The sequence below is a fragment of the Pongo abelii genome, chromosome 3 (genome assembly GCF_028885655.2).
Source record: "Pongo abelii isolate AG06213 chromosome 3, NHGRI_mPonAbe1-v2.0_pri, whole genome shotgun sequence".
NCBI classification, from domain to species: Eukaryota; Metazoa; Chordata; class Mammalia; order Primates; family Hominidae; genus Pongo; species Pongo abelii.
In genome coordinates, this window is record NC_071988.2 from 47,560,467 (window position 1) to 47,584,311 (window position 23,845).

Consider the following 23,845-nt stretch of genomic DNA (forward strand, 5'->3'; position numbering starts at 1 on the left):
TCAAGGGAATTCTCCTGTCTCATCACTTACATAAATTCTCTTATTTAATTCACACATTGATCCAGTGAGGTAGGTACTTTCATCCCATTTTATAGATGAAGACATTGAGGCTGGGAAAGGTGAAATAATTCACCCAGGTCACACAGAGGTCAAATAATGTGCCTGGTTACACAACGAGCTTGAGCAAAGTTGTGACACAAATCCAGGTGTGGCTGCCTCCAAAGTTCATGTTGTTTCCATGACACCGGGGCATGGTATGATATTTATCAGGGTGTTGTTTATACGTACATCATCACTTTGGCCTCTTCAATGAAATCCTCTTCAGACATGGAGCCTTCATTGATGGCCTTGATAGCTACCTGGATATGTGATCGCCATTCACCTAAATGGACCACTCCAAACTGACCGCTTCCAATCTCCTTTATAAAAGCCAACTCAGATGGATCTATCTCCCACTTTTCTGAAAAAGTAAAACATCCATGTCACAAGTGGAAAGAAAGACTGTTAAAATATTAGGGCTGGAAAATGTTTAGGAAGTATCTATTATTTGACAGAGAGGTCAAAAATGTATAAAGTGGAGAGGATATGAAGCCATTTTAATACTCTCACTGTGGCTTAAACGTAATTCAAGGACTCAAGTTTCAAAACACAAACTTTATTTATTTGGTGACGTTTGTATAACAAAAGAAGGATAGCAAAACGCACTCTCTGCTCCCAAAGAGAACAGCGAACACACTTCTGTGCCTTTCTAAACTAAACCTACCAAAACTAGACCTGGGACCCAAAATATTTGTGTTCCCAGTCTGTTTTTTTTTTTTTTTTCCTGGTGAGTAAACTTGTAAGGCAAATAAAACTGTGATTTCAGTTCTTCCTGTTGGTCTTCTCGCTCCATCCCTAAAGGGCTTTTCTCCCTTGGTACTTTTTCTTCTTAGGGAAAAGTCCAATGAAATCATCTAATAAACAAATTCAGTGTTAGAAATCTAACCCACATATATCTAAGAGTATATCTGAAGTGAAATTTTTACTGTATATTTCTCATTTTATAGAAGCAAATCAGGAAAAAATAAACTGTTTTTAAAATAACCCTCTTGAAAACTGTACTAAACTTAATGGTTTAGTGTCTCCTTTTAATACAGCAATACCACCATCTGCTGGAACTTTTGAATAATGCATTTAAAAGAATTGTAAAATCTGATAGTCCCTTCTACCAGCTATGCAAAGTATTCCCCCTCCCTATAGAAGGTATGTTTTATTTTATTATTATTATTATTTTTTTTTTTGGAGGAAGAGTCTCACTCTTTCACCCAGGCTCGAGTGCAGTGGCGCGATCTCAGCTGACTACAAGCTCCACCTCTTAGGTTCAAGTGATTTTCCTGCCTCAGCCTCCCAAGTAGCTGGGATTACAGGCACGCCACCACGCCTTGATAATTTTTTGTATTTTTAGTAGAGACAAGGTCTCACCATGTTGCCTAGCCTGCTCTCAAACTCCTGAGCTCAGGCGATCTGCCCACCTCAGTCTCCCAAAGTGCTGGGATTATAGGCATGAGCCACCATGCCCGGCCTCATAGGTATGTTTTAAAAGTAACATGGGAGGATATATTCATGGCCTTGGAATTGGCATAAATTTATTCAACAGAATATAACCACAAAGAAAAATATTGATAAGTTATACTTCATAAAACTTCTGTTCATCAAAAGTACCCCCATTAAGAAAGTAAGAAGTTAAGCCACAGAAGATATTTCTAAAATATACAACCAACATAGAATTCTTATTCTGAATATAAGTAAATCAACTAGAGAAGACATATACCTTAACTTTTTTAAGGGTAAAAAATTTGAATGGAGTATTCTCTCATGAAGAGAATATCCAAATGGCCACTAAGCCAAATTGATAAAAATAATCAGTCATCAGGGAAATGTAAATTTAGACCATAATGAGATACTACTACATACCAGATTGGCTAACATGTAAAAAAAAAACTAGAATAAAATATTGGCAAGGGCAAAGGTATGGAGCCACTAGAACTTATATATTGTTGATGGGAGTGTAATTTGGTATAAGCTCTTTAGAAAACTGACTGTATCTACTAAATCTAAACATATGCATAGCCTATGACCCAGCAGGTCTACACTTAAGCACATATCCAACATATGCTGGAATGTAAACGTGCACTTAACTTCATCAAAACACACACAGAAATGTTCTTAACAATATTATTTGTGAGAGCCAAAAATTGGTAACAACCCGAATGGCCATCTACAAGAAGCATGGCTAAATCAGTTGTGGTATGTCACGCAGTGTAGCACTGCACCACAGTGAAAATAAACCAAACCCACCCAGGACCATGGATGAAACTCACAGATGTAATGAGGTGAGGAGGAAGCCAGACACAAAAAAATGCAGTGTCTGATTCTGTTTATATAACTTAATCAAACCAGGCAAAACAAATCAAGCTATAGACTTATCAGTTGTACACTATTCTATTTGTTTTTAAACTTTTTAAGTTTATTTTTAAGAAATTAAAAAGAATCATGTTTAACTTAAGTAAATTGTTAATGGTAGAACTTTGTATTATATATACTATCTGCGGGCCAGAGGAATAATACAGGCACCAATAATAGCCAGAAATCTTGCTTCCATCCCACTTAACTTAATGAGATCCTGAGTCCCAGTTACTTGTTTCCCAATATAATTGTGTTATTAATTTTTTCAGTACATTCTGAATCCCACTATTGAGAGAAGTTTAAAGGAATAAAATGTCACCAAATTAGAAAATAGGATTCCCTGGCACTTATTTATTCTCACAGATTTACAAATACCACATTTGCCAGAAAGTGGTTCAAATTGAACTTTGTGCATGTTCTATTAGAAACAAAAAGAGAGATGAAGACGATACTTTCAGCAGCTCTTTTTAGTAGCTTCTCTCGGAGAGGAATCATTTCCCAGGCACCCTTGTAACCAAAGAACAACAACCCAAACATCCAAATAAAAAGAATTGTAAGTTATCAAAAGGGTGAAGATTAAGGCTCCTGGTAATGTAACAGTGAAATCTGAAGTCAAACGGAAGCATTCCTCCCCAAAGTTTAAATTGTCCTTATGAGATGCACATATTTAAACATCTCAGAAGGGTGATGTAAACTTTGAGAAGAAATGTTTCTAGATAGACATTTCGGAAGTGCTGAGAGTCCAAAGAATCAATAGGGAACTTAGATTCTTTTTTTTTTTTTCTTTTTTTTTGGGACAGAGTCTCACTCTGCTGCCCAGGCTGGAGTGCAGTGGCATGACCTCAGCTCACTGTAACCTCCGCCTCCTGGGTTCAAGCGATTCTCCTGCCTCAGCCTCCCAAGTAGCTGGGATTACAGGCATCCACCACCAAACCCAGCTAATTTTTTGTATTTTTAGTAGAGACGGGGTATCACCATTTTGGCCAGGGTGGTCTTGAACCCCTGACCTAAGGTGATCCACCCACCTTTGCCTCCCAAAGTGCTAGGATTACAGGTGTGAGCCACCGCACCCAGCCAGAGTAGATTCTTTACTACTGGATTTGCTATTTTACTTCAGCATGTGTGCACACTTTACCGTAGCTAAACCCAGCTGTGGCTGGTAAACAACTGCCCATCAGCCCTACTGGATATCGGAGACGAGTCATGAGACCTAAGGAGAAAGAGAAATCAATATTTCAAGCCTAGTTGCTAATATAGAAGAAAGAATGAAATATTCTAGAAGATAGTACCATTCTTTAAATAATTAGACAAACAAAATTCATTCTACCAGTTAGTAGTTTGCTTATTTTCCCACATTTTCAAAAAATATATATATATATATTCATTGTATACAATTTAAAGAATCTAAGAAAGTATAAAGATGACCCTAAAAAATCCCCCACAAAATCTTGGTATTCACAGATAGATTGTTATCATCTTGGTGAACATTTTCACAAAAATCACTATGTGCATAATTGAAAACATGAACACGTCCAATATATTTTACAGAAATATAAATATTTTGTTAAAAGCTTTTTGCACTATGCACGTAATTGATATATGTCATTGACTATAAACAGAGCTTAAATTTATTTCCAAGATTTCACTATTATAAAATATGCCATATGTCCTTGAACATACATTTGTCTGTACTTCTCAAATTATCACCTTATAAAATGTGATTTACAGGTCAAAGGGCGTCCAGAAAGGATGTACTAATTTATTCAACCACCAACGGTGTTGAAGTGTGCCCATTTTCTATAATCTTTGTTTATTTGATTTTTAATAGCATGGTAGAGTAAATGAGACTTCATTTAATCGGGTTAACATATAGAATTCTATACATTAAATGTCTCTTTTTTTCCTTTCAGTGACCCACTTAGGCATATACCTTACATTTCAACTTAGTTTAATAATCATTTATTATTTATTTGTTCAACTAATATTTATTAAAAGCCTGGTATGTGCTTTTAATAAAAGCTTTTAATAAAACACTATCTAGATGTTGGGAGACAGTAGGGAACAAGACTGATGATTCGGTCTTGCTCTCATGATTACATTCTAGTGAGAGGAAGAGAAAATAACAAGTGCATGCACACACAAGAAAAAGTAGATAATGATGATTACGTGCAAGGCAGACCAGATAACATATAATTACTTTAGAGTGGGTTCTCAGGGAAGGCCTTTCAGACAAGATGACAGCTATGCTGACGTTGATTGATGAAGAGCCTTCTAGGTAGACGGAACAGCATGTGTAAATGCTGGAAGACAGAAACGAGCTTGACCAGTGTAAGAACAAAAAGAAGCACATATTAAGTGCCTATTGTGTGCAAGGCACTCTTCTAGGTAGATTCCCAAAGATCTCAGCAGATTCCAAGATGAGTAAGATGAGGACTCTGCCCACAGGGAGCTCTATCTCAGTGAGAGAAGACAGGCAGAGAGAGGCCATTCTAATGTGAAAGGAATAAGTATTGTGCTGGAGATGCATATAGGGTGCCTTGGGATGTAGAAAAAGAGCACTTGACACATTGTTGGACTCGAAGAAGTCTTTGGGAGGAAATGACTGAGATGAAACTAACACATGGAGCTAACCCATGGGGAGAAACTATGAAGGACTTTCTAAGCAGAGGTAACAGCATGAGATGAAATTTAGAAATGTGAAGCATGGTGGTGGGTACTTGAGCAAAACTCAGGAGGTAGAGCCAGACAAATTACACTGGAGAGGTAAGCAGTATTCTGGGTATGATGGGCCTCATAAGCCACGCTAGGGAGCATTACATTTTCCTGCAGGTGAGAGGAAGCTATTGAAAAGTCCCAAGTAGGAGGGCACAGTCAGATTTACATTTCTTTTTCTTTTTTTCTTTTTTTTTTTTTTTTTTGAGATGAAGTTTCACTCTTGTTGCCCAGGCTGGAGTGCAATGGTGTGATCTTGGCTCACTGCAACCTCCGCCTCCCAGGTTCAAGCGATTCTCCTGCCTCAGCCTCTCGAGTAGGTGAGATTACAGGCATGCGCCACCATGACTGGCTAATTTTGTATTTTTAGTAGAGACAGGGTTTCACCATGTTGGCCAGGCTGGTCTCAAACTCCTGACCTCAGGTGATCCACCCACCTTGGCCTCCCAAAGTGTTGGAATTACAGGCATGAGCCACTGCACCCAGCCAGATTTACATTTCTGATAGATCACTCTAGTACTAGCAGAATGGATTAAGGGGAAATCAACATTTGAGGCAATAAGACCAGTTAAGAGGCTACTGCAGTTGCCCAAGTGAGCAATGATTAGGGCAGCACTAGAAGGTAGGGAGAGGCAGGGATCTATAGGAGACACATTTAGGATATGAAATCAATTGCATTTGATAATTAATCAGAAGTGAGGTATTAAGAAGCATCTATTTAATTCCTATGCTTCCAACCCCTACAAGGGGCTGGATGATGCTAGTATTACCTGAGAGAGAGAAAAGAAAGAGGACATTTGGAGGGAGAGTAATGGTGTAAGATGAAGCATCCTAATTCATCAGTGAAGTTCAGGGCCTGCGGGATTGCAAGTGCCTTTGTCTACCACACAGAAGATTATGCAAAGGGAGATGCCTAAGGTGAGAAGAGTAGTGATCAGGGATGGATTCTGGAGGAAAACCAATATTTAAGGGAAGAATAGAAGTAGGGCACATTGGGAAGACCCATTAGGAACTATTGAGCTAGAGAAGGCCAAAAAGGGGTGGTGTCAAACATCGAAGGAGCAACAAGTGACACTGCCAAATGTAGCAGAGAGGACCTGAACACATCAGAACTAGAAAGCACCACTGTACTGTCAATATAGGGGCCACTGGTCAAATATGGAGTGTTGAAAGCAGAAGACAGATCATAGATGATTAAAAAGTAAATGGAAAGTGAGAGAGTGGAGACAGTGGATGTGGACACATTTTTCCAAAAGTGTGACTTACAAGAGCAATGTGTAAAGGGAGAAAGAGTTAGGGCAGCAGGAGGAGAGTTGTTTTTGTTTTTAGGATAAGAAAGTCTTAAGCATGTTTATAGGGTTAAGAGCTAAAGGGAGACAGAAGAATGGAAGAGATACAGGAGAGAAAGGAACAGTGGATGGCAGGTAAGGGCAAGAGCACAGGCATGCCCTCACTACTACTGGAGGGAATGAGGATGAGAGGGCATGGGGACAGAAGAGGAGATGGAGGTCGCTCATGCCTAGTGACTTCACTTTTCCTAGTGAGGTACACAGACAGGAGATTTGCTAATAAGGCAGTGGTTAATTTTGGTAAAGGAGTCTTGAGAATGGTAAAAGTTTGAACAGGGAATAGGAGTGGATGCTTACCGTGACTCTAAGACCTAGTTCAGATTAAAGCTCTTATCTAACCTCATTAAACCTTATCACCAAAACCACTCTTTCTTTTTTCTTTGGAGGAAGGAGAAAGAGGAATGTAAAGGAGAAAATTCAGAACTGACATCTTGACTCTATCTCTAGCTACAACTAAGACCTTTATGGCCCCACCCAGATATTTTACCCTCACTCCTTAAGCAAAATTCCAGTGAATAGCCATGTGGATGCATCCCACAAGTGGATAAAAATGTCCTTTGATATATTCCTGATACTTAGAACCAGTGTAATGGAAAAGTGAGCTCTTTCCAAAAGGAATATTTGTCAATACTTTTCATGAGAGAAATCTAAAAAAGAAGTGCATAACAAGCAGTCAAAATAATATGAAAAGTTACAGTGGATTCCGAATTCTACAATGCTGAGATAAGAAGATTCCCCATGGGCTCAGAGTGGTTCAGCACAGGTTGGGAAAGGGCTGAAGGCCAGAGAGGTGATTGTAATTGTGGTGGAACTTTCTGGTATCCTACATCTTTCCACAGATGATAGGTCTGCACAAATAGCAATTATTGCAAACAATGGCTGGGGAGATGGGTTAAGTATGCCTCTGGTATAGTTAGGCTAAATTGTAACTGTGAAAGGCTGTGTTCTCTGTGAATTTTTATATTCTCCAAACAAGAAAGAACAGAGAGTGAGAGATATAAGGGTAATTTTCTATTACAACTGTCGAAAGTAGAGAGCAGATTTATGGGGGCAAAGGGAAAGAAGCATCATTATTTAGGGTATTTGAAATCTTATTACATTTAGCCCTGTGTAAATTTCCAGAACAAATGCATAATGATTGATGACTATTTGCTTCTCTGTCATCTATCATTTTTCTAACCTGGTAGAAATACAAGAAATTGACCTACTTCTTGCCCCCAACCAACCAGAAAAATGAAGAGGCATCAATAAGAAAGATAATTGCTCAAAAGATAGGTTGTACTTCAAGCTTTTAAACTATTTCTACAGGGAGATTTGCTCCTGTTGAGTGCCTGATACCAAAGATGCATTGCCCATCAAGGGCATAGCTCCCTGACTCACCCAGCTTGAAGTTCCCCACTTACCGGCTGCATTGTGCTGGTGATACCAGATTAACTCAGGGATTGATTGAAAGACGTGTCTTTCAGCCACATACCACTGTCCTGAGTCATTCTTTTTTATCTGATAATGTTTTATGGCAGCCTCCGTACTTCTACAATCAAGAAAATGTGAATTACTACAAATGTGAAAGATCACTTTGGATCTAAGCCAACTCATTAAGCAACAGGACTCCAGTTGTAAAACTCATCCTAGCAACACTACACTGAGAAGTAGATTGGCTGAATTCAACAAGTGCCCCCTCCCAATGCCAAGAAAATTCCTCAACTAAATTATTGGGGCCTTAGATTCAAACGTAACTTCAGCCAAAGTTGTCTGAGTGACAAGATCAGTGTTCAAAAAAGTAGATCTCATAATGAATACATATAAGTACATATTGAATATCAAGTATTGGTTAAATGAATGAACACATGCACTGTAAGCAATTGGAGATGTGAGACAAGAAGGGAGGAAAAACCAGTGCCAGGTGCATTAGTTAGTAGGTTACTATTATGGGCAATTGGGGCTCAATACTTGTAGGAACCTAGGAGAGACCGGGGAACACACCTCACAATTGTCCCACTGAAGTGCAAGGAAGCTGAGATATTTATCCACCAACTCCCATTCTCTTTAACGTAGGGTTGCTCCTGGGATGTTACCTCTCAGGCAATTTCAGCCTAGCCATGGGGCCCACAAGTTCCCACAGCCAGAGAACATTCTCAGGCAGACAGACACAGGAAGCTTTCTGAGTGCAAGAGACCTTTCTGCAAGTGAATCCCAGAACAGACCAAGGGATATGAGGAAAGCGCCCAACAGTGTCTACTACAACTAATCTCCCCCCTTTACTTTATGGTTGAGAAAAGGAAGACGGGAGAGGTTAAGAAACTTATGCAATGTCACACAGAGCATGCTAGGGATATATCATGGACTGGTTGGTTTTTCCAACTTCCAGGCCAACAATCTTTTCCCTAAGCTAAGCTCTCACTAACATTCTCTATGTGATGGAGACTGTCCCAGGGATTATTTCTATAGTAACCAAAATCACAAGTGCTTACCTTCTAGCTCCCATAAATACGGAAATTGTGTAGGATCCTAAATGTCTTGAATCTCTGACAATAAATGCACCTTCTTTAGACTGCAAAAAAAATCATTTATTGAATAAGTCTATTCCTTCTTAGAAAGACAAACCTACAACTCAGGGATGAAAATCAAAGCTATATTGACTTACCATAAATAAGTGACCTACTATATTATTAATATGAAGAATTAGATTGTCTTTACAAGTACACAAAATCTTATCTCCCTTATAGATTTAGAAGTCACACCTATCAAATAAATTGTAATTGGGACATGCATTTATAATGTATTTTAGAATATTGTTATTGATTTTTCTAAGAAAAATTCTCTATTTGACAACCTTGTACCCTACTGCTTATTTTTGTTATATTGATCAGGATAATAGATAAAAAATCACTGTAGAATAGGAAGAACACTGAGACAGACTGACCGGATTGTACCTTGGAAAAAGAGCAACAAGGTGGCAGGGAGGAACACAGCTGGGCAAGCAGGGAGTGGGGAAGGACACCAGAGTTCATGGGAAGGAGAAAGAAAGAATAGATTTGGGGGAGTCTGAAAAGAAAAGCAAAAGGAACCATATTAGTTGCAGTAGGGGTATGGGAAGATAAAAAGAAATGGTAAAGGGGAGAACATGATAATAAATCTGAAGTTATCTTATAAATTAGATTCCTATTAACATTCTTTGGGAGATGCCAATAAAGCTGTAAATTGCTTTCAAAGAATCTTGAATGTTGGATTGTTTCGATTCGTTTGTTAGATATTGTAAAATGATTTAGCTTTACTGAGTGTGTTTATGCTTGTGAAGAGGGAAAATATATCTCAGAATCTTGTCAAACCCATAGAAGCTTACACTTATAAAGTGCTGGCATTATTTACATTGTGCTTGAGAATTGCAGGACCCAAATAGCATGGTCTGACCCTCAAGGTAAACGTATTACATTAAGTAGAGTCTTCTCCTTCTCATTCCAGATATTCACCAAGATATAAGCCTTATTCCCTGGTCAAACTGTTTTAACCAAAGAATCTCTTGCAGCCATTCGAAATAATAAAATCTAGCTTTTACTATATTCCTACAATGTACAAGGGTACTGTTACATACCACAGAGGACACAAGATGTAAAAGACAAAGATGAAGAAATAAAGTTGAATGTATTGTGTATATGTATATAATACACACAAACAAGTATATATAATATGCATATAAAGTTGTATATGTAGCGATTGCTTTATAGAAACAAAGTAGAAAGGGTACAAGCAAGATTTCCTGACTACAAAGCAATAAAACCAGAAATTAATAACAAACTCAAAAGTAAAAAAGCTCCTATCGCTTATAGATTTTTAAATTTTCTTTCTCTTTCTTTCTTTTTTTTTTTTTTTTTTTTTTTGGAGTCTCACTTCATCACCCAGGCTAGAGTGCAATGGCATGATCTCAGCTCACTGCAACCTCCACCTCCCAGGTTCAAGCCATTCTCCTTTTCTCCTGCCTCAGCCTCCCCAGTAGCTGGAATTACAGGCACATGCCACCATGCCCGGCTAATTTTTGTATTTTTAGTAGAGACGAGGTTTCACCGTGTTGGCCATGCTGGTCTCGAAATCCTGACCTCAAGTGATCCGCCCACCTCAGCCTCCCAAAATGCTGGGATTACAGGCGTGAGCCACCATGCCCGGCCTTTTAAATTCTCTTTCATATAGCTCAAGGAAATTCAAATAAAAGTGAAAAATATCTAGAAAGTAATAAGGAAACATCACATATTAGCACCTCTGCTATGCAGTTCAAGCAGTACTCAGAAAAATAACTTTATAGTCTTATTACTTATATCAACAAGCAATAGCAATAAAAATAAGCATATTCAACTCAAGAAATTAGGATTAAAAACTATAAAATAGCCCAAGTCAAGTAGAAGAAATAAATTAATAAAGACAAAATGGAAAATAATAAATTATTAAAGTAAGAATATAATATGACTAGTAAATTCAAAATCTGGTTGCTTAGGGAAAAATAATAGATAAACTGCTAATTAACCTAATCACTAAATAATGGTGAAAATCAATCAAAAATAATAAGTCACAAGGAGAAAATTATCAAGGATCCAGTAAAAATTAAGGAATTTACTTGATTCTATACAATAAATTTGGAAACTCGAATGAAATGGATAATAAACTAGTAAGACATAAAATTTATCAAAATTGAATGCAGAAGAGTTAGGAATCTTAATGGACCTGTTGAGTAGAAAAATTGATCGGGTTTTTAAAAAGCTACCACTTTTTTTTTTTTTTGAGACGGAGTCCCACTCTGTTGCCAGGCTGGAGTGCAGTGGCACCATCTCGGCTCACGGCAAGCTCCGCCTCCAGGATTCAAGCAATTCTCTTGCCTCAGCCTCCCAAGTAACTGGGACTACAGGCGCCCGCCACCATGCCTAGCTAATTTTTGTATTTTTAGTAGAGGCGGGGTTTCATCATGTTGGCCAGGATGGTCTCGATCTCTTGACCTTGAGATCTGCCCGCCTCAGCCTACCGAAGTGCTGGGATTACAGGCGTGAGCCACCACGCCCAGCCAAAAGCTACCACATTTTTTTTTTTTTTTTTTTTTTGAGACGGGGTCTCGCACTGTCACCCGGCTCACTGCAAGCTCTGCCTTCTGGGTTCACGCCATTCTCCTGCCTCAGCCTCCTGAGTAGCTGGGACTACAGGCACCCGTCACCACACCCAGCTAATTTTTTGTATTTTTAGTAGAGACGGGGTTTCACCGTGTTAGCCAGGATGGTCTCGATCTCCTCACCTTGTGATCCGCCCGCCTCGGCCTCCCAAAGTGCTGGGATTACAGGCGTCAGCCACCATGCCCGGCCAAAAGCTACCACATGTAAACAGTACGATAGTCACACATTAGATTGTACTGAACCTTAAAGAAAAAAATGGTATAGAGATGAAACTATGCCACAGCACATGGCATGAAAAGAAGAAAAACTTTTCAGTTTGTATGTAAAAAGTGAGCCTAATATCAATAATCAACAGCACAGCCAGAACTGTGCACAAAAGAGAAAACTACTGACCAGTCTTATCGATGTAAAAATTCTAAATAAAATGTTAAGAAATAAATCCCGTGGCACAAAAGAATGATATACCATGACCAAGAAGAATTGCATGACAAATGTAAGAATAATTCAGTATTTGGGATTTTATTAATATAATTTATCATATTATTAGGTTGGTGCAAAAGTAACTGCGGTTTTAATGGAAAAAACCACAATTACTTTTGCACAAACATATATAGCAGCTCTAAGGAGAAAAACCACATGAACATCCCTAGAGACGCTGAAAAGCCATTTGACAAATTTCAACTTCTAGTATCAATTTTTAAAAATTCTCAATAAAATAGGAATGTGTGTGTACTTCCTTAACACAATAGCACTTACTCACTTTAGTCTCAAATCCAGCATCGTGCTATATGTGGAAATCATTCCAAATAAAATCTGAAAAAGGGCCGGACGCAGTGGCTCATGCCTGTAATCCCAGCACTTTGGGAGACCGAGGCAGGCAGATCACTTGAGGCCAGGAGTTCGAGACCAACCTGGCCAACATAGCAAAACTCCGCCTCTACTGAAAATGCCTGTAATCCCAGCTTCTTGGGTGACTGAGGCACGAGAATTGCTTGAACCCGGGAGGCAGAGGCTGCAGTGAGCCGAGATTGCGCCACTGCCCTCCAGTTTGGGCAACAGAGCAAGACTGTCAAAAAACAAACATACAAACAAACAAACAAAAAAAAACGGGAAAAAAGAAATAATGCCCACTACTATCATCACTGACATTTCATACTGTTCTGGAGACACTAGCCAATTCAACTAAGTGAGAGGCAAAAATTAAAAGTACTATATTAAAATTATAAAAGAGGAGCTGAAATCATCACCGTTGGCTGCTGATTGTATACTGGAAACCCAAGAGAACCAACTGAAAACCTACTACATAAAACATGAGGATTCACCAAAATTATCAGTTACAAAATTAATTCACAGAAAAAAAAGCTTTATAAGTAAAAACAAGATACACTCATTTATGACACCAACACAAAAGATGAAATACTTTAAGATAAACTTAAAAATAAATGTGCAAAAGTTGTACGAAGAAAACTCTAAAATGCTCCTGAAGAATACAAAAATGTTTGCTTTTCTCATTAGGTGTTTAATATACCTATGGTTATTTTTCCAAGAGGCATGAATCTAATTTTAATTTTTTTCTATACGAATATCAATATATGGGTTCTAGAACAAATGGATCCCCAAACCTCATTGATTTGTAATGCCTGAAAATTTTTTCCCAAATTAATCTGTACATTTAATGCAACCAACCAACAGGAAGATTTTTAAAAATGAGACAAGGTGATTCTGAGGCTTATATGGACAAAAAATATATATTAATACATTCAGAATATTTCTGAAAAAGAATAATGAGGGAGGCTAGCCACACTAGAGACAGCCTCTGTACTTTAAACAGTGTAGTAGTCCTCTATGAGGACTGATCAATAAAACCAAGTAGAAAGCCCAGATATAGTCCAAAATAGGGATTTTGTTTATTATCACAGTGGTATCTCATATCAGTGCAGAAAGGTGGATGTTTGGTACCCATCCAGAAAACAATAAAGTCAGATCCATATCTCACTCCTTACATCAGGAAAAATTACAAATGGATCAAAGATACAAATGCATAAAATAAAACCACTAAAGCGATCAGGAAACATGAGAATTTTAATACTCTTCAGGCCAAAAGGCCATAAGACAATAGAAAAACTGCAGGAAATAACACCACATGTCACAAAGGGCTGATTTCCTTAATATAGCTTCATAGGTCCTACAAATTCTGAGAAAAACATCAAAAACCCAATAGAAAACTATGCAAAGGATATGAACAAAGAGTTCACAGAAAAGGAAATACAGACATATAAAATTTAGCATATAAAAAATGCTTAGCATTCCCAGAATATGGGAAATGCAAATTAAATCCACACTGAGATGAGGTGTCAGAGAGCAAAGATCCAGATGTTTTCTATGAAGTGCCGGCTGAAAAGGTTATGGGAAAACAGACTCGCTTACATTTCTGGTAGGCATATAAATTGATACAACTCCTACTGAGGACATTTCAATACCTGTTAAAATTAGAAATGTATATTTCATTTGACCCAGAATTTGCACCTTTGAGGATTTATCCTACAAAACCATATAAATGGGAAAAGATATGTGTATAGGTTATGGATGGTAGCATTGTTTCAACAGCAAAAGAAATGTATATTATTTAATTTTCATAATGAAGAATTGGTTTTAAAAATTGTGATACACTCAAACTAAGGAACACTATGCAGGTATAAAATGAAGGAGGACATGTTTTGTGTACTGATGTGGAGAGATTCTAAATATATATCCTTATGTAAAAAAAATATAAAAATATATATAGTATGCTATCGTTTGTGTAAAAGTAACAACACAAGAAAATATATTTGAACTTACTTGTGTATGTATTAAATATCTTGGAAAGGACACAAAATAAACTAATAGTAGTTTTTCTGTGGGGAGGGCAATTGGTGGCTTGCAGACAAGATGGAAGAAAACTTTCCAAAATCTTTCAATTTTGAACCACATGAACATACTCACTATTGAAATATGAAATAAATAAAAATTATAGGATATTGCCATGAATTGTTTATGCAATAAATTTGAAAATAAATTTAAAATAGGCAATTCTCTAGGTAAATATAAATTATCAAACATTTCAAAAAGAAAAGGAAATTCAATCAGTAGTCACGTATCTACCTGTTTGTAAAAGCAGCATATCTGGACTGTTACAAGACAGTTATAGTAGCTAACCAACCAATATAAACTATTCCAGAGATTGGAAAGAGAGACAAAGCCCCATCCCTTAACTCATTTTATGATGTTAATGTAACCTTTATACTAAAACCAAAGAGAACAGAAAATTATAAGCCAGGGTCCCTTTTGAACACAACAGGATAAATGCTGAATAAAATATAAGGAAACCCAAACCAGAATATGTATTTTAAATGCCTTATGACAAGTAGGATTTAATCCAGGTGTATTTTTAAAATAAAAATTAGAAAATATATAAATTAGAAAAACATTTTTAAGATACATAGAAAAAATATGTATATTTTAAATATCCCATGCTTTATACACACATACACACTCATTTCTGATAAAGACCCAGATGTGGAAAGCAAATCCTTAATACATTTAAAAGAGGATAGAAATCCATTAACTACTTCAAGAGGAAGAAAAATTTCTTATACTAAGAAAAAAAAAAAAGCACAGATAATAAAGGAAAATTTGAGAAATGTGACCACATTAACCTTTTTAAATTCTATGCAAGAAAACAATATAAAGTTTTCCTAAAAGCCAGAAACCAGAAGAATATATTTACAACATATAACTGACAAAAAAGATCGGTATTCAAAATATTACTTTTTTTTTTATTTTTTATTTTTTTAATTTATTTTTTTGAGATGGAGTCTCGCTCTGTCACCCAGGCTGGAGTGCAGTGGCGTGATCTTGGCTCACTGCAATCTCCACCTCCCAGGTTCAAGCGATTCTCCTGACTCAGCCTCCTGAGTAGCTGGGATTAGAGGTGCCCGCCACCATGCCTGGCTAATTTTTGTATTTGCAGAAGAGACGGGGTTTCATCATGTTGGCCAGGCTGGTCTCAAACTCCTGACCTCAAGTGATCCACCCACCTCGGCCTCCCAAAGTGCTGGGATTACAGGCTTAAGCCACCACCCCAAGCTGTATTTTTTAAATATAGACTTACACGTTTAAAAGGCAAGCACTATAGAAAAATGGACAAAAAATATTGACAGGCATGTCACTGAAGAGTAAGCTCAACTGGCCTACAGACACTTCAAAAGTAACTCATTTGCACTGGTAATCAAGAAAATGTTTGAGAAGGTATACAATTTCTCACCCAATGAATTGAAAAAAAACTGTGAAACTACTTGCCACCCGCTGGCAAGAATGTTGGGAACCAGTTTATCTCATTCACCACAAGAGCGTAAATTCGTATAACCGTTTTGAATCACGTTTTGAAAATATCTAATAATGTTAAATCTGCACATACCCTGTGAACACATAATTCCATCTCGCCCTTGTGTACAAGATGACATTTATAAGAAAATTCATTGCAGCACTGTTTGTAACAGTAACAAATCAGAAACATTTTGAATGTTTATCCACATTGAATACAATTTTATAGAATCATATCATGAAATACACTAATACATAGTTAAAGAAACGTATTTGATCTATAGTATATGTACCCATATCGGTACTTTGAAAACAAAATGTTTAACTAAAAAATCAACATACATATGATCTCCTTTCCGTCAAATGGTAAAATAAATAAAATAACATTATAGGTTGTTTATGTGCATGCATATATGATCAAAATATAAACACATGGACAAAACGGGAACATACCCCTCTACTGTGATTGCCTCTAGGGAATGAGAGAGGACCAAAAAGATGAAGGGGGTGGGCTTCAACTGTATCTGTAATGTTTTATTTATTTTTAAAATGTCATGGCCAAATTTTAATATTTGCCATATCTGGGTTGTGGGCCTGTGCGTATAATTCCCTGTTCAAGTCTCTGAAAAGAGATGAGACCCTTGCTTTGTCTGGCTTCTTGTCAGATGCAGAAGCTCTTATACTGAATCTGCACAGCCCAGTGATTTGGGCCATATTACCTGTGACCAGTGTGCTAACTGTGGACCTCCTCTGGGACTTTCCTTCTCTCGTTCTGCCCACCTGTCATAAAATTTTATTTCTCCATGTTGGACCTATTAATGTCACCTTACAAAAGGCCATTTGCTGTGACCATACCAGGAAAATAGCATATTTTCTGCCACACTCAGTTTCCTCCAAGCAAGTGAGGTCTGACCAACCTCCATCCGTGGTCACCTGAGGATGGGCCTGTGTCCCTCATTCTCTGCCTATAGCCCCTGCTATGAAGTAGGTCTTCATTGTACCCTGCGCCATTACTGGCATTGAGTTTTGAGTTACAGAACTGATTCTTTCTCATTCGCATTTCTAGATTTCCTCAATATCCAACAGCAGAGCAAAATGACACACATACTCTTACCTAGTTTCTAGTTCTGACTCTACTTTTACCCACAGTTAATGTTTACTGACAGTTGGAAATTTAAACTATAGGCAGCTTTGTTTTGGTTTGACCTAAATGAGCAGTTTTGATCTCAGTTTCATATTTTGGCTATTCTACTCTTTCCTTTGTTTCCAAAGAACAAAGAAACTGCAGCAGCATGTATTTTTCTTTGTTTGTGTTTTTAATGAGTCTAACCTAAGTTCCTGAGGATCGAGTTTATACTTGACTGCCTTTGATGCAAAGGTTACAATGAGCAACTCAAATACAGGACTCCAGACTGGGCGTGGTGGCTCACACCTGTAATCTCAGCACTTTGGGGGGCCAAGCAGGGCTGATTACTGGAGCTCAGTAGTTCAAGACCAGTTGGGCAGCATGACAAAACCCTGTCTCTATAAAAAATATAAAGAAACTAGCCAGGCATGGTGGCACGCCTGTAGTCCCAGCTACTTAGAGGGCTGAGGTGGGAGGAAAGCTTTAAGCCCAGGAGGTCAAGACTTCAGTCAGCTGTGATCAAGCCACTGCACTTCAGCTTGGGTGACAGAGCAAGACAATGTCTCAAAAATATATATATATATATATAAAATATAATATAATATTATATTATATAAAATATAATATTATATATAATATATATTATATAATATATAATATATAATATAATATAATATATAAAATATATATATTTAATATAATATTATATAAAATATATATATTATATATAATATATATCTCTCTATATATATATAGAGAGAGAGAGAGAGAGAGACTCCATTGGCAGAATGCACCTTGGAGTGAATGCAGGAGTCTGCATATGTTGGAGCTGAAATCCTTTCAGGAGAAACATATTTCTGAAATTATAATGAAAGTTGATGGAAAACATGATCTAATACAAATATATCTGATTTACAACTTCACATAAAATATATAGTAGGGATGTAATGATATTTTAGAACTAGAAAAGACAAGAAATAATATACTTTTTTAGTTGGTTAAAGTCTTTATAAGTACTTCTCAGAAATTTTGAAAATGTCCACAAATACATTGAATTACCTCTTGTCTCAATAGATGTTCTGCCTGATTTCTGGTAATGTTTCTATGGTACCACCTGTAAAAGCAATAAAAATGATTTTTAAATTTTATATTCAATTTTTTTTTAGAAAAAAGTGCTTCATTTTATTCATTTTTAAGAACTTACTTCAGAACTGAGCTTAGAAAGTTCAGTGTTTTTTTAAATTCAGATAAACAATAATATACTATTGTGGGTTAATTAAGTTTAATATAATTTTATTTTCAAGCCAATATCTAGTTTATTCTATCATATCTCAATTCAGCTTCCAATATACACTTAGTATATCATCATGAATGATTTAACTTCTTATGAATTTCCATGAAAGGTATGTGGTAAATCATCTTGAACAAACACTGAGTTTTGGCAGACAAACTAAAAAAATACTCATTTCTGTCTTTCCTCTCAGAAACTTCCTATTTACATGTTTTTATAGGTACTTTGTTACCCCTTCCAAAAATTAAAGCCCATTCTTACTTTTCTGACACTCCTAAGTATATTACGTCATAGTATAGTCAGTAGTTAGTAGATGTTCTCACTTACAAGTGGGAGATAACAGGGGGAACACATAGCCATAGAGATGGAAATAATGGACACTGGGAACTCCCAAAGCAGGGAGGATGGAAGGGGGGGTGAGAGTTGAAAAATGACTTATTGGATAAAATGTTCATTATTTGGGTGATAGGTACACCAGAAACCCAATACCCACCATTACACAATATACTGTTGTTAAAAAAAAAAAAAAAAAAAAAAAAAAAACTTGCACGTGTACCCTCTAGATCTAAAATAAAATTTTTAAAAAATCAAAAAACAGAATACATGGAACAACCAATACATGAACTTGCCTCTAACACCCTCTCCCGCCCCATCTCTCTCCTGAGTCTCCCCTCACTCACTAAGCTTCAGTCTCATTGGAATTATTTCCTTCCTCAGATTCACCAACCCCTTTTCTTCCCCCAATCATGCTGTTTTTGTCTGCATGAAACATGTAGTTAAATGACTCTAGAATATCAGAAGTACCCACAGTAAACATAATTAACTAATACTGTAAGCTAAACATACAGTTTGATATGATAATACCTAGTCAGTAAGCAAATGTTGTACAGGAAGGAGAAAGAAAAAATGGTAGAACAAAAGAGAGAGAAAGGAAAACTGAAAGGCTTTCATTTCAAAACTAGACTTTAAAAAAAATTTAATGCTTCATGAATTTGTGTGTCATCCTTGCACAGGGAACATGCTAATCTTCTCTGTATTTTTCCGATTTTTAGTGTATGTGCTGCCGAAGCAAGCACTCAAAAACAAGATTTTTAAGAAGGTTTTAAACTTAATCTAATATTGTCAGATAGAAGTATGTGACAAATTCAAGATCTTTTAAAATAATTCAGAATTCTATCAGGCAGGAAAGAGATGGAATGAATGGAACTTAGAGGAGGCAAGAGCACAGTATTTCAGAATTTCATCTATTTAAATCAGATTATAAAAGTTAGAAGGGGTTTTTTTTTTAATATGTAAGTAAAACTGTAACTTTTAGACAACTCTTAGACCTAGACAACACTGATTACAACTAGGACCAAATGATGTGTATGAAGGAGTTAGGGACAGGAATCCTATTGACATTTTTTTTTTAAATCAGCATGTCCAGCTATGGGTGAGTAGAAACATCTTGTACGTTATGTGAACACCTCTGGGCTCATGTCCCAATCTTAGATTTCAGATCAATAAGTAAACGGTATTGTGTTCTTGAATTTTTGATCTAGAAACCCCACTAGATCTGAGAAGGTAAATCTGCTTCTCTTAGTAAATGACTTTCTAACTGTGAGAAGATTACGGATTCCATGCAGAGATAATGAGATAAATGAAACTCATGCTTCTGTAAAGTTCAGGAATAATCAATATGTTTGGTATTTAAAATATCTATTATTTTAAGGGAATCTGACATATTAGATTTTTGCCTCTGATTTAAAGGGCATAATTAATTTTAAACTTGTTATCTGAAGTTGAAGATAATTTGACTTGTTTTTGAAATGATATTTGTACAGTTAAAAGAACTTAATTTCCCACATTTATAAGTTTAGTTTATTAGATTTCCAGGATCATTTAAAGACTTGCATAGGGCTTATTACAATTGTAAATTTGCCCTGTCAGTTATGTGAAGTACTTTGGAAGAAAACTGAATTTATTCAGTTTATTCATGTAAATTAAAAGTTTCCAAAAATTTAATTAACTGAGCTTATAAATAAGACTGATTGTTTAAGGATATCTAGTATGTTGAGTTTGAATTAAGCTGATTGTTCTTACTTCTTTAGATTTATATATAGTATACCAAATTTTATAAGTTGAATTTGAGGACTTACTGAAAACTAGGTTTTTACATTGTAATGTTAATAATTTGGATATTCATTTAAAGTAGCCATAAATCTTTCTATGCACAAAGGTTCCCCTGAAATATCAGAACTCCACATTGACACAGCATTCCTTCCACCATACCCCACCCTCCCCCCAACACACACTACCTGCTACCACCTTTAGACCTCAAGTCACTTCCTCAGAGCCAACCCAACATCCCCCATCTAAATTACATCCCCTGCCCTGTTTTCTTCCACAGTGTCCAATACTGTTCCTTCAAAACACTACAGTTTATTTTATTTTTTTCTTCAACTTTTATTTTAAGTTCCGGGGTACACGTGCAGGATATTCAGGTTTGTTACATAGGTAGATGTGTGCCACAGTGGTTTGCTGCACAGATCAACTCATCACCTAGGATTAAGCCCAGCATCCATTAGCTATTCTTCCTGATGCTCTCCCTCCCCTTGCCGCCCTCGCCCCACCCCCCGCCCCAGGCTCCAGTGTGTCATAACTGTACATTAATGGGCCGGGCGCAGTGGCTCACGCCTGTAATCCCAGCACTTTGGGAGGTAGAGGCGGGCGGATCACGAGGTTAGGAGATTGAGACCATCCTAGCTAACACCGTGAAACCCTGTCTCTACCAAAAAAAAACCGGGCGTGGTGGCAGGTGCCTGTAGTCCAGCTACTCAGGAGGCTGAGGCAGGAGAATGGCGTGAACCCAGGAGGCGGAGCTTGCAGTGAGCCGAGATCACGCCACTGCACTCCAGCCTGTGTGATAGAGCGAGAGACTCCGTCTCAAAAATAAATAAATAAATAAATAAATAAAATTGTACATTTATTTGTGGACTTAGGATTGTTTAATGTCTGTCTTTCCCCAAGAACTGTAAGTTCCATAACTCTGTATATTTCAAGTTGTTATATCTGGTACATCGTAAGTGTACAATAAATACAGATGGAACAAATAATGTGATTTGAGGACTGAAGTAGTGAAGGAGTGTTGAACCCCTGTAAATACTAGGCAAGGTAGCCCAAACTGTAAATGTTTTTCCTGTTAGTTTCATAGTTCATGAAATAATAATAATCACTAGAACGTATTGAACATTTATTATGTAATAGATAGAATAGGTATTACTGTCTCTGCTTTTCAGATCATTCAGAAGTTTAGAGACATTAGGTAACTCTGCCCAGAACCAAAGCACTAGTCAGTGCTGATGCCAGGATTTGGACCCAGGTTCCTCCTATTTCTATACACGTGCTCTAGTACTTCAACCTAGGGCAGTAACTTTTGTACAGTCATTAGAACAGTGCTTGGCACATAGTGATTAATAAATTTCAGTGATCAATAATGATAGCTATTTTATCTACATATTAATAAAGCTGTTTTTAAAAACAGCAACAAGATGAAAAATGAGTTTTCTCATAATTGGAGTCATTTTAAAAAGGATGATTTTTTTAAAAAACACATATATAAATCAAGGCCCAAGGAAATGAGGTAGCAGTTGTAACCCCAGAGTAGTTTAATTCAGATGATCCAACATCCACAGTATAAACAGGCTGTTATAGCCAGAGCCTAGGCCTTGTCTAAACAGGATAATCAATGAACAAATTAATGAATAACGAAAGGGTGGAAAGTAACATTCCTAGGTAGTGAGTGTCCATTCACTAACCACCAGGCACTGTGTTAGCAACCTTCACAAATGTCTCCTTTAATCGCCTGTAAAATCCAAATTATATGAAAAAAAGTCTCATTTTTCTAATTTTTCTGAACAAGATATTTTCATATAATATCTGTAAATACATACAAAATCTCTGACCTGGCCTTGCAAGAGGCCTGTTTCTGTTGGTCAGCTTCAGCTCAGGATAGCAGTAAGACCTCATGAGGACATGCTCTTGAATAGATAGCTGTGGAACTGTTGTTTTTTTTTTTTTCTGTTCTTTTTTTATAGAGATAGGGTCTCACTATGTTGCCCAGGACGGTCTTGAACTCCTGAGCTCAAGCAATTCTCCCAGCTCAGTCTCCCAAAGTGCTAGGGTTACAGGCGTGAGCCACCATGCCTGGACTCTTTTGTTTTCAATTTTTAAAAATTGCTATGCTAATCTTCTCTGTATCATTCCAATTTTAGTATATGTTCTTCCGAAGTGAGCACTTTGGAACTGTTTTCTAAGGAAGGTGGGTTCAGTCACCTGAGGACTTTGACTTACTGGAGATTAGAATCTTGGGAAGGGCTAAATGGCTCCAATAGAGACACGAGGCCAAGTGAAGGTGGGAAAAGAGAGAAGAGACCCTATGATGGAGCTGAGGAGAGTGACTGGAGAGAGAACAGAAATAGCTACTGGAGAAATAGCTACTGGAGAAATCTCATAGAGTATGGTAGATGAGTCATGTGTCCTGAAGTCATCTCCTTCTCTCCTCCAATAAAGTCTACATTATTCACCAAAGCTTTTGAATTCAAATTTGTTTTAGGAGAGATGTACTGAGTTAGACCTCCAGGTGGGCTTTATTAGTAGCAAGACCAAACAAGGAGGTTCTCTCATTCAATTGTATTTGCTGCCTGGTTCTCAGAGAAGCACTTGTCTTAATGCCTCAATGCATATTACCTACTGCCTGGTGGAAGCATATGCTAATTTTAAGATAAGTGCCCAAGCGGAATGAAGGTAGGGGGAGATGCTCAATCTGAAAATCTAAATTTATAAAAAACATATGACTAGTCTCAGTTCTGCCGCTGTCTACCTGTAATCTATCAATCTTCTCATCTGCAAAATGAGGGGCTAAAAAAGTGATTGCTAAGTGATTTCCTCCATCTTCCAAATCTGTAACAAAAATAGATTTCAGGCGGAACTCTAGTGAACATGCCAAACGGTTCTTCCAAACTACAGCATTAGCCTAGTTCTTATCTTCAGCTATTTCTAAAACATATAAAAACATGAGCCAAAATATAGTAATTTATCTATATGGTCAAGTCCAATTTACCACTCATTGAAAATTTAATGTCATTTTTAAAAGTAAATTTTCCAGTTAAGATGTATAGTAAAATAAGTGCCAGATGAGTGTTTGGTTTCAGTCTGTCACTGTTAAAACAGAAAAAGTGGCTATACAAAACGGAACAAAAATAAGTTTAAGAAAAAGAAGTTTCTGAATCACCATGATAAGGATCAAACGTCTCTTTATTATTAACGCTGTCAAATGTGTTACTTTCTTTTCCTTCTACAGACCCAAAACAGTATCTATACTTACAAGCTGCCAAAATGTCCCTGATTTTCATAGGTTATATTTTGGAGA

General features: G+C 37.0%; 1 protein-coding gene, 1 non-coding gene and 1 pseudogene across 2 annotated transcripts in view; all 3 read right to left on the reverse strand.

The window, feature by feature from the left end:
* TXK (TXK tyrosine kinase) overlaps positions 1 to 23,845 on the reverse strand; it is a 68,829-nt gene that overhangs the window by 20,083 nt on the left and 24,901 nt on the right. Inside the window, exons 6-10 of the mRNA XM_002814727.4 lie at positions 18,204 to 18,258; positions 8,978 to 9,057; positions 7,910 to 8,037; positions 3,581 to 3,655; positions 289 to 460 (exon numbers count right to left, since the gene is read on the reverse strand). Coding sequence (XP_002814773.3) covers positions 289 to 460; positions 3,581 to 3,655; positions 7,910 to 8,037; positions 8,978 to 9,057; positions 18,204 to 18,258 — 510 coding nt within the window. The remainder of the gene's footprint in view (positions 1 to 288; positions 461 to 3,580; positions 3,656 to 7,909; positions 8,038 to 8,977; positions 9,058 to 18,203; positions 18,259 to 23,845) is intronic.
* On the reverse strand, positions 19,404 to 19,511 carry LOC112133183 (U6 spliceosomal RNA). The gene has a single exon (XR_002914870.1). It is a non-coding gene; the product is annotated as a U6 spliceosomal RNA (small nuclear RNA).
* LOC112133244 (U6 spliceosomal RNA) lies at positions 22,653 to 22,712 on the reverse strand (annotated as a pseudogene).